At 34.8% G+C, this 12,508-nt stretch overlaps 1 protein-coding gene across 1 annotated transcript in view; it reads right to left on the reverse strand.

The window, feature by feature from the left end:
- Positions 1–12,508, reverse strand: part of sin3ab (SIN3 transcription regulator family member Ab) — a 48,553-nt gene that overhangs the window by 19,544 nt on the left and 16,501 nt on the right. Inside the window, exons 7-15 of the mRNA XM_056462018.1 lie at positions 10,440–10,592; positions 10,189–10,344; positions 10,005–10,091; positions 9,775–9,893; positions 7,952–8,162; positions 5,428–5,544; positions 5,099–5,337; positions 1,774–1,957; positions 1,127–1,694 (exon numbers count right to left, since the gene is read on the reverse strand). Of these exons, the coding sequence (XP_056317993.1) occupies positions 1,127–1,694; positions 1,774–1,957; positions 5,099–5,337; positions 5,428–5,544; positions 7,952–8,162; positions 9,775–9,893; positions 10,005–10,091; positions 10,189–10,344; positions 10,440–10,592 (1,834 nt within the window). The remainder of the gene's footprint in view (positions 1–1,126; positions 1,695–1,773; positions 1,958–5,098; positions 5,338–5,427; positions 5,545–7,951; positions 8,163–9,774; positions 9,894–10,004; positions 10,092–10,188; positions 10,345–10,439; positions 10,593–12,508) is intronic.

Consider the following 12,508-nt stretch of genomic DNA (forward strand, 5'->3'; position numbering starts at 1 on the left):
TGTGTGCTCGGAGGTGGGAAGCCACGTTTGCTATTAATGTTTAACCTGTTGTATAGAAATCTGATCAACAGACAAATCTGACTCCCCTCACTGAAAAACCTGTTGAAGCTACAATCAAACCATTTTGCAAAATGACTTTATTCTTCGATGCGGATGTGTGCTCATTTGTGCGATTGTTTTAGAACTTGCAATACAGTTGCCTATGGAAGAAATGACCATGAATAATAAATGGCAGAAAACAATCAAACTACTTGCTTTTCAAACAAGTGTGTTCATGACAATACAGACAAAGCAGAATAATATAATAAAAATATATCAGTTTGCAACATCCAGCAGCACAATGAGCTGTTTTTAACGTCTAAAAATGAATGGAAGTCAATGAGAACGGAAGTCTCGAGGCAAAAAGATTCAAATGGCAAGGTATTTCAAATAAGGTCAATAGAGCAAGATTTGACATTAGCATAAATTTGGTTTACATGTGACCTTATAAGCATGAATTTGTAGGGAGAATCAATTTAAATAAAATTTATGAGACTTTTATTACTTTTAATGTTGTAGTACAATAAATTTGCTTTGAATTTTATACTTTTAAGACTTTAATATGAACAAAATATAAACAAAAACAATCCTGAATAAAAGAAAATAAGCTGACATAATATAGAAATAACAGAATTCAATAGTATTGCTGTAGGCTACCATAACGGAACATTTATTTAAAGAAATGTCTGTAGGCCAGTTAGACAATTAAGTCTTATGAATCGTGCAAATTGATTTAGATTTACTTCCACTACAACCACAGGTTTAAAAGGTCACAAATGAACCAGATTAATTTTGATGTCATATCTTGCGAAATGCTTTGATTGTAGCTTCACCAGAACAGGTTTTTCAGCGAGGGGAGTCAACAACAACGGCACGGCTTTAAAACAAATGAAACTAAAGTACTTTTATCAATATGAAATAGTGCTGTGACTCTATCGCTGAGTTCATTTTTGATCAACACTTTAAATTTATGCAGTGTTGTGCAATAGCTATATTAAGCAAAATACTAGGCTATACCTTGTTCAGCTATGTTATTCCATGTGCAGCCCTACACACAAACCTCTCAGTTTAGTAATCTCAAACTTACTGGGTTCTTTCAAACGCAGCTGGATGGCCGGGCTGTCGTTCTTCTCTCTTTTCAGTCCCAGCACGTTCCTCTCCCACTCCCTCTCCCTGGCGTCTTCCTCGATCTGTTTTTCCGCCTGTCCGTAGATCCGCAAGAGTCTCGAGCACAGGATATAATGCAGTCGCAGGAAGATGTACCAGTTATTGTTGACGAAGAAGAGGTTGTAGGCATCGTCGCAGCTACTCAGCTTCTGCTGGCTAGCCGCTGTATGGCTGAAGAGGAGCTTAGACTTTGAGGACGTCGTCCCGTTGTGCTTTTTAGTCCCATCTTCATCCGGTTCAGTCTCCTCTTCATCCTCCTCTTCCACGTCAGAAAGCTCACCACGCCGAGCGAACAGCATGTCAGGGATGAAATGGTAGATGATCTGTTTGATTTTGTACTTGTCGTCTTTGTGGATGCCGGATTGCCTCTTGACATGGTGGATGATGAGAGCGGCTGCGTCTTCCAATATCTGACTGTCTTCATACATGAGGGTCATGTGAGGGCCCGAGGGAAGGGCGGCATTGTCTTCTGAAGCCTGTTCTTGTCGCTATGTGAATGAAAAGCTATTATAAGACACCTAAAAGTATAGTAAAGGTATTAATATGGCTTAATTTGGGGTTTCATACCTCATCGTAAAGTGTCTCGATTTCATTGAGCAGCGTCTTGGAGCGAAACACTTTTGTGTCGTTCTGCTTGAAGTTAATGCCTTGGTGATCTAAAGACTTCAGGTAGTACTTCTCATTCTGTTCCCTCCAGATCTTATTGAAGCCCCGCTGAGCCTCTCGCCACTCCTCCTCTTTAATTTTCAGCCTGTGAAGACAAACAACATGAATTCTACGAGGGAAACCTGAAACAAAAAGAGCTGAATAAGACAGCTCCCTGCTTATCTGACAAAACCATTAGACATTTAGAGAACACAAAATTATGTGAAAGCATAGTAATAACATGGTGAGCAGTAGGGAAACTTGGATTTGGAAAAACGTGTTCAACAGGGTGTAAAAATGCATTTGATTAAATCCCACGGTAAAAAGTAACTGTTATATTTATTCTATACAGATATTGATACTCTACAGATATTCTGTTTTATATGTTTAAAAGAGCAAAATTCAGACTTTAGATAGTTGATCCATATTGAAGGACCTTGTTTCTCATTGCATTCTATCTGAATTCGAAAGTTTTGAGTGAACGTAGTGTAAATGCATTGATATTTAATATAAATAGCAATACTGCGGTACATTAAAACAAAGATTAATATAATTTTATGATAGCATTTAACATTTGAATTTAACTCTACAATAGCACAAAAACTAAATATATCAACATATTTTCTTAGTATTTATTTAGGTTTTCAAACAAAACTAAACAGTTTGGTTTAAAAGTTTTTACCTATATAATAATGTTAATAAGGGTGTGCAACAGAGCCAATCTGTAACAATTTCAAAATTATTTGTATCTGTGTTCTGATTAAAATTCAGCTTAGTTCATTCAAAATCAATAAGTAGTAATAATATTAACTATTATGAATACTTTTTACTTTTTTAAAGCTTTTTCTCATTGTGAACAGAGTCCTGTCAGGACAATCATCTATATCATAAATAAGAGAAGCCACACTCTATACCAGAGATGCCCAAACTAGGGCCCACAGGCTAAAGTTGGCCCTTGGTAACCTTAAATTTACCTGCCATCTCATCTTAGAAGGGAGGTAGGTTTTTTTCGTAGTTTGTTTTATTGTTGAACTACAAAAAAGCAAACTGAAATTAAATGTTTCAATTAACGGTTGTGAATGAATTACATTTAAAAAATATACTGTGACTGATTGATAGAAGACCATACAGAAGTCATGGGCAGAGGCAGGTGTAGCTTTACTAGTGTATTCAGCATCGATCTCCATTGTATTAAAAAAGGAATTATGTTTTTATTCTAGAAGTTCATTATAAAATGTAAAAAAAATTATATTGCATTATTTATTATGATTAAATCCATTTATTTAATAATAATATGAAATAAATTAAGAAATTATCCATAGAAACTTTAGTGTAATAAACACTCAAGAAATATATATATATATTTCTGCTTAAACACAATTCTTGAGATTTTTTGGGACAACTCATTTGTTTTAGGTTTAATCCCCTTAAATGTGTTAACGTAATGGATTTGTGTTGGGACAACCTGAATGAATTGTGTTGAACCCTGTATTTTTAACAGTGAGGTTTGGTGTATTTACCTTTGGCCCACAGCCCTCAATCAAATCTGTATTTTTTGACACTTCATAACAAAGTTTGGGCACCCCTGCTCTTTACAAAGTAGCTGATTAGAGAACATGAAGCTAAAAGAAAATATTCAGTGGCTGAAAACTTAAATAATTGAATGATACACAATAAACGCGCTATATAAATACACATTAGATTACATTATAAATAAAGTATACATAAATGTTTGCAGTCTCTACAATACCAAACAGCCCATCATATCAATATTATTGCTTTGAGCTCATTTTATTCAGTTACTTCACATTCTCATTACTTTATTAATTAGCTTAAGAATATTCAGATTGTTGTTGTATTAGTGCGTGTTCATCATTGCACCAAATGCTTTTCAAACATTTTCACGTTAATCTGGCCTTAAACTTTCATTAACTAAAGTCAATGTAATGGCAACTACAAAAGCATTTATTATTCTTAGGCAATGCTATTCTTTTAGTCAATACCTAATAATGCAATGAAATCTAAAGTTGCACTTGTATTATTAAGTGTTAATAACTAATAGTAATAAAGTAATAGTTACATCAGTCAGGTTAATGAGTTAACTAATAAATTATGTTGTACTTTACCCACTTATACAACATATAACTATAATATGGCTATTTCTCACTGGCTATATTTACATGGACATCAGTAATCATATTTTTAGCCTTTATTTGAATAAGACAATAATATGATTATATTAGATATGACGAGCTGCTTTTTGAATGTTCCTTTCATGATCCCGTTTTACACGTTATAGCACATAATTCGATTAATGTCATTGCGTCACAGCGCTATCCACATTTCCTCCAGAGTTTCATGTAATTTTGGATGTTCAATTTTTAATTTGTTGACTTTAACTGTAGTTTGGCACTTTCACTTCAGGAACATTTCATGTAAATATAAAACGAGACATGACAAATGAGATATTGGATGCCAGTATAAACTGCTGGAAGAGTGATTAATACAGCATGCCGTATGTGGGAAAATAAAACTCCACATTTCACGATGCAGGTGTCTGTGGTCTACAATGGCTCGGTAGGTGCAGAGAATAGTGTCAAACAGCTGTGTGTGTAGACTATCCTGTCGCAAAATGCAGCAAAAATCATACACGACGGCAATAGTTTGATTGTGGTGTTTACATGTCTGTACTGCACTTCAATAATGCCACTAAAATCGGCATTACTCCACATGTCTTAATCCCATTTCTGTTGAGTTTGATAATGACCTGAATCGGATTAAATTAATCAAAAATCGCTGTTTACATGTTAGACTCTTAATCAGAGTATTGTCTTAATAGCATTATAATCAGATTATTGGTGTCCATGTAAACGTACTCACTGTTGATTTTAATTTTGCCATTTAATTTTTAAAAATTTTCATTTACTCTAAACACTCATTTACAATAAACCTAAATATAAATATAAAATATACATTTTTTTATTATAATTATAAATATACTCCTAAATATAAACATTTTTTGCAGCTTAGGTCAATATCACGATAATACTGTATATTGTATACTGTATATACTCTATAGTGATAAAAGCATCAGCAAGTAATCAGAAAAAGAAAATGTTATACAAGCAGAAGCCTAACCAACATGTTCAATATACTGTAGAACTAAAATGGTGCGTGTTCAAAGAAAAAAAATTGGTCTTTTGAAAACTTGTGTGAATTCACTTCAGACAATGACATTTATGCTGACCTTTTGAGCACAATAGGTACAGAGACAGCAGGGTTGGTTTTGAGTCCGTCTATGATGTCTGGTGCTTTGTCACCATATATCCTCTGGATAGCTTTACGATGGATGACCTCTGAGGAGCCTCCGATGGTGTTGTCCAGCCGGAATTTGGCTTGTTCCTCGGCAGACATCCGTGAGATTCTCTTTTGAACAGCCTCCAGAACACGGATAGTGGCGAGGTTCGTCTCCAGCACCACATCAAGCTACACAACACCAAACGTATCCAATCAAACACTGAACTGAATAATCTAATCACACTGATTTGTGACAGTCAAGCTGTTTTTATGACTTACCTCAAAGCGCTCGTCTTCACATCTGTATATATGTTCTTCATACTGGGTCTTTTTGGAACTGACGAAGGTTGAGTCCTCAGACCAGGATGGAAATGACACCCATGTATCATTCAATACCTGAAAATATTGGTCACAATATTAGACTTCCAGTGCAAACTATTCTTGACTAAATAACAACTATTGTACTATTTCTAAGCAACTCACTAAATAATGACCAAATAACTCACTGCTATTGTACTATTCTATGCCCCCCACTGCTGAAATCAGCTTCCAGAAATGATCAGATGTGTTCCAACATTAGGCACATTCAAATCAAGACTGAAAACACATCCGTTTAGCTGTGCCTTTACTGAATGAGCACTGTGCTATGTCCAACAGATCACTATTATGTCTTTCTTCCTTTTTTATTCCTTTAAAACCTGTTTTAACACATTTTAATCTGCCTTTAATCATTCTTATTTGTGTTTTTATTTTTATTTCTTATACTTGTATTTTATGTTTAATTCATTCTTGTTTATGTAAAGCACTTTGAATTATCATTGTGTACGAAATGTGCTAATATATATATATATATACACACATATACACATACATATATATAGAAATAAATAATTACCTTGCCTATATTACAATGAACAAAAATGTCATTAGATATGCCAACAAAAAGGTCCAGTGAAATTAAAATAAAGCCATTTTAGATGTTAGTATGTGTGTTTATTTCAAGGATATCGATAAGCTAGAGTGCAACAAAACAGTAACAAAATTCACATTTAGAAGAGATAAACAAAGGCAAAAGCTTGCACTTCCGCCTAAATGAATCAACGTTTTTTTAATATCACCTCATACTTTAGTTTTTCATCAAATCTTCTGACCAATCAAAGGCTCTCTAGTATGCCCCGCCACTTCAAGATGCTTCTTATTTGCTTGAGCTCAATCATTCTAACTGGCAGAGGTGTGACAAAAGCAAAAAAATTTAATCTTAAAGTTTTTGTCTTGCATCTACTCCAAATATCTACAAATTCTTAAATCAAAAAGTATTTGCTAGACAAGCAAACAAATGGTCTTGTTTTCTGAAATGTCAAAATTAAGTGATTTTTTTTTCTAAAAACAAGCAAAGTAATCTGCCAATGAAGCCAGTAAAATAATCTAATTTTAAAGTAAATAGATTATTTTGCTTAATTTATGAAAAAAAAAAAAAAAAAAAAAAACGTAATTTTGTTATTTCTGAAAATAAAACAGGATTTTTCATTTGTATAGAAAGTGCTTCTTGACAAAAACTCTAAGTTAGAAAAGCATTTATTTGTAGCATGTCTTCATGTTTCAGTTGAGATTGTCAATAATCGAATAAAAAAAATTGACAAAGAAGATTATAACCATAAATGTTCAAAATTGTCCAAGGGAACATAGATTGCAGCTTCCTGCAAAACTGGGGTATCCAACAGCCACACTGGTTAACTATTCTTTGTCTCTCATTTTCATCAGTTTTTTTTCCCTGATAGGTGGCACAGTAAGGCCACCTACTATCCTGGAATATCAAACAGGCTGTCAACCAGATCACATATGAAGTTTAACCATGACATCAATATTATCATTTTTAACACCCCAACATTTATTTTACTGTTCTGCTTTTCTTCATGTTTGTATCAGCGCAGTAAATTATTTGCATTGATATCATTTATTAAAACAAAATAGATAACCGTGAATTTTATTAAAACAAAAATCCTAATGAATAAAATCTCAATTAAACATCTGACATTGTGTCTACAAAAATCACACACTAGAAAAAGCATCTCTGCTGCCTGAAGGTGTATAAGACTATTGTAACAAACGTGCAGAGATTTGCACTCTCGTACACTCACAGCTTAATATGCTGGTTGATTTTGCAAACTGGTATTTTCTTACCATATTATTTTGATTTTTATATATTTCCATGGCCATACTGATTTGTAATGCAGGTAGTTTGATCTTTGCTTTCAATGGCTATTCCTGGTCATTTACCAATAGTGGCATATAAATCAGAAGTCCTTATACGTGCACAGAAATGAGTTTACTTCTGCTTTGCAAAATAGCATGTAAACTAATTTTCTGCAATTTACAGTTAATTAAAAGTGTGTATTTTGCCACGGTTTTATATCTTTATTTTAAATCAAGAAACCATGCTGTGAATTAAAATCCTAGCAAACAACACAAGTTGCCTTTATGCCAATGATAATAGTTAAGAGACATCTGGATGATGGTGCACCTGATAATTTGCTAATGTGTGCGTAGCAGCTATTAATGCAGAATGTGTTTTCACTATGAATAAACAACAGACACAGACAAAGGAATGGGAAAAAAGGCAAACGTGAGATTCGAGTCAGTTTGAACTTGAACTGGCTCATGAATTGGCTGACCTCTAAAACTAAAGTGTCAATTTTTCATCTCTAAAAAGAATCAATACCTGCTGTAAAATTTCCATATAGATCAGTATGCTAATGAAATAAGTTAAAGCAGCAACAGGACAGCTTTCTGCGGGTGTTCTCACCTCTTTGCACAGTGGAGTCCTGCCTGTACATCGAGGCTGCTGGAAGCTCTTGGGAAGGGCTCTGTAACTGGAGCCCAAGCGTTTGCAAGAAGCATAATCAATTTCCATCGCGATGCCTTCGGTGGCTCGCTCTTTGGGAAAGCTCTCAATATGGGCACACTCTCTGTAGCCGAGAAAGTTCTTGAACCATGTGAAAAGCTCGGGGAACTTCCTGATAACAAGAAAAGACATATATCAGAAAAAAAAGGCAAGAGCAAACATTTGCTGTCTTATTAACATGTATTATTATACGGTGTTGTGAAATACGTGATTCAGATTCTTCAATGACAACATTCCAAAGTATATTATTCCCTGATAACAACTGAATAAACCAATAACACTGGCCCATTCAGAAACTACTAATCATCTCGACTGCTAGTGCATATACACAATCTCATCTACACATATGCTTGTTCTTGACTGTCTGCTGCAGTCTTGTGCCTAAATAGTAAAAATAAACAACAAGTAGTTTAGGCTGTATCTTTCCTCAAGCATTTCAATTGCTTATTACTACAGCTGAGATCAAGGTTGTGTCTAATCATTTAGTTTTGTGATAGGTAGCCATGTATTAAGTGAAATAATGTACATCCTAGCAGATGTTTTGGGAAAATAAAGACCTTTAGTCTTATACAACAGCCCTCCAATTTGCATCAGGCTGTTGGATTTATTCTGTAACAACAACCAGCTGGATGTACATTATCCTTTACATCAGTTCTCAAACCTGGTCCTGGCGAACGATCGCTCTGCACATTTTATATGTTTCTACTACCACTTCAGAGGTTTGCTCTATTTATCCCAGAGTACTCTTCACAGTGGATATCAAAGGTTATTCTGCCATGATTTGAGTTCAAATGAAGCGTGCTCGATTCAACGGCTATAAAACTGTGCGAGACGTGACTTGTATGCAAATGACTGGGGTTAAATAACCCTTCGCATTTCTTTAATAGGTTTCATCTGAGAAATCTTCTTTAAGAGTCAATTAAACTGAGTTCAGATGATTTCCTGTGTGCAATGTATAAAGGGCAGTAAACACTATATAGGGAACATGTTGATTTGAACATGGTTCCTTCTTGGTGTGCGCTTCTAATGAGCTGGTTATCTAAATTAAGTGTGTTAAACAAGTGATGGTATGTTTACAAGGACACCAATACTCAGATTTTGATTTCGATATTAAGACAATACTCTGTTTAAGAGTCTACCATGTAAACAGCAATTTTTGATTACCGTAATCCCACAAGTCATACTCTAATTAAAAAGAAATCGAATTAAGAGATAGTATTCGTATCTTAGATGCCTTATTATAGAGCAGTACAGATATGCAAACACCTTAATAAAACTATCACTGTTTTATAGTAATTTTCGCTATAATTAGCAACAGCTGTCAGGTGTTTGCCCACAAACGATTGAGAATGGCTTCAAATAGGAGAGCACATTTTTGGTGTGAGGGGGAACGATGACTAAGCTGAGAATTCTGGAAGAAATTGACATTATAAAGTGCCTTGACTTAGCAGCAAGTTGGTCTTGAGTTAGAAAATGAAATAACAGAGATGTCCTGTTGCTTGAGAGCTTGTATCCGCCGTCGTCTGTTTGCAAGCATAGTGAGAAATTCACTGCAGTTGAACTAGTCGTAAAACCGTTTGAAAACCGCTGCCTTACATAAGAAATAACCAATTATTATATTGTTTTCTAATTTATGGTTAAATAGGGGCTGCATAAAAAAATCTTAAGCCAGACTGTAAATGTCACACAGATGTCTATATGACATTAAATTGAATTCCACTCACCCCAAGAACGGTAAAACCAACTGCACAAGTTCAGCCCTTGAAATGACTTCTTGATTGAAGATGACCAAACAGCGTAAGAAATTGTCATAAGCCTCTGAACTGCGCAGCGCTTTCCGCACCTGAGAAGAGAACATAATTCACTATAAACCTTGTACTAATTACTGCCAAACTTAATACATTTATTCTGTATTCCACTGTAATCACTCCAAGAGTATATTAAAATCAATTACCTTTTCAAAAAAGAGAGATTCAGCACCAATTCCAAGTTTGCTGGCTTCACCTATTGAAGGGTCTTTCACCGCAAACTTTTGCTTTTTCTGTTGAGGAATTTAAAATATATATTAATAATACTGTTAATGCACTGTAAAAATCAGACATAAAGTCCAGTTTATGTAAAGTTTTATGTGAAATCACCTTAACGGGTGGTGTGGTGGGAGGCCCTGAATGTCTGCGGATCTGACAGCCATTCTGGTTAAACCTCTGCTTATTGTTCAGCTGGGGTCTCTTTACCGTCCCTCCATGATCAATACGCACAGCCTCAGCCTTCTCTGCTGTAGTCTTACTCAATAACTGAGGAGAAGAGAAGCAGCTTATAAATATCAAGCGCGAACAGTTCAACTTTATGATTTTCAGTCATAGATCTCAACAGACTGATGAACACCTACCACTGAACTGTTAGCGTCTGGCAGGAACTGGCCAAATTCTGAAAGCAGGTCTTCCTGGTTCTTGAAGAGCTGGGCCACCTGAGCGTAAACCTGCTGCTCCGTCAGAGTGGGTGTGTAGTTCCCCCCTGCTTCCTTTGCATTACGCTGCTCCTTCTAAACAGCAAACAAAACACAACATTTACAGTAAGCAGGCAGCATGAAGGGCTGCAAATACACAGTGTTTAATAGCTTGAGGTCAAGACTTTTTTTAAGGGTGCCATCACATCTAGACTTTTGTTTCGGAACCTGTCTCGTTTGCCCAGTTAACACGGTTTGTTTGGCATATGTGAATCCAGCAATCGTGCTCGAATCTATGGCAAAACAATCGGTCCGAGATCACCTGAATGAGAATTGATTGAAACCCTGGAGCAGAATGACTGTAGTAAGAAAGCACGATCCGAACCAGGCTATATACCAGTGTATTATGGATATGTAATAGGCATATATGGGTATATGAAGAGAGCATTATGAGTGAGGCGGGATGTCATTCTTACCAGTAAATGTGCGTTTCATGTCAAATAAAAAAGTGAAAGCATGCTGAACTATTAACGAGAGCTGTTTATTTGTTAGGAAAGCTGACCGAACTGCAGTCTTTGTTTATCGGTTATTTCTCTCTATAATGTAAAGCCTACAATGCATAACTCTAACCAACGGCTATGTGTAAGAAAGTCTTAACTCTGATATATACTTGGTGATGATGTCTGTGGGTGTTTTATAATGTCTTATTGCTCATCGTTATTAAAATAAGGACGCATGACAGCTGAGTGGGACTCCAAAAAATTAACCGTGAAACTCTGACCAATGTGATGAGTTTACTCGCGCATGACATATTTTAGCTATTTTGGTCTGTTTAAAAACTTTGCCGTGTGAAAGCGAACTGCACCAAGAACAAATAACATTGTAACAAGAACATTACAACAATTTTAATCCCAGTTTCGGAACAAAACAATCGATCTACAGGTGTAAAAACATGCCAAGTCTTTTATGCTCGCTAAAGTTGTTTACTTGATCAAACAGAGTAACACTGAAAATCAATAATACAGATTGAACATATTGTTTCTTTTAAAATGTTGATTGCTACAATGGTAAATTTATTTTTAGCAGTCATCTGTTCATACACTAGCGTTCAGAGCCAAGTTATCATTCACAAACTACTCAAATATTCTGATTCGGAGCTTGAACGAAACACTTGAAAAAGAAACGGAACATTTAAAATAGAAACATTTTTTTTTAATAAATAATTGTGAAATGGAATTTAGAAAAATGGAAAAAAAATGTTTAACAATATATTTTTATTACTACATAAAAAGTTAAATAAATCTATTATTTCCCCCCAAATAATAATAATAATAATAATATGACAATAAAAACAATAATAAAATAGTCAGTACTTCCACAGGTTTGAAACATACTTGTGGATTGTAACACACCTAGTAGCCAGATTAAAATGCAGCTTTTACCCACAGCACATAATTAGTTAACTTTATGCGACAACCAAAACATAATTTGATTTAACACTATTTTCATTATTCTCTGTTTTAAACTTTTTTCAATGGGTTAAAGTAAAAAAAAAAGATTTAAAAAATCCACTATTTCTCTTTTATGCTATTCAGGAGCCATGTGCACCCACTGACGGGTCAAATCTGCTTCTCTCTATCTCTCGTTCATGTTCAGGTTGCTTTATTGGCATGACATTCAGTACTTATAAAATATGTAATATATTGACATCATCAAATTAATAAAATATACAGCAAATGAGAAATGACAGAAAAAGGAAAATAAGTACATCCACTCTCTAAAAATTATAATATTACAAGATTAAAATGTGTAGATTATTTAAAAAAGACAAATGAGTTGATTACCCATTTCTAATGGTGTCCAAATATTCTGCAGCCAATTTAGATGTAATTCCGTCCTTTCTGAGTATTTAGTAAAGTGTCGAGTATTTAGTAAAGAGTCGTTTAGATATAAGAATGAATTATTTAATGTCTCTCTGGTGGCTGTGCGCATAAAATTAACGACAGCTTAGA

This window comes from Danio aesculapii, chromosome 7 (assembly GCF_903798145.1).
Source record: "Danio aesculapii chromosome 7, fDanAes4.1, whole genome shotgun sequence".
NCBI lineage: Eukaryota > Metazoa > Chordata > Actinopteri > Cypriniformes > Danionidae > Danio > Danio aesculapii.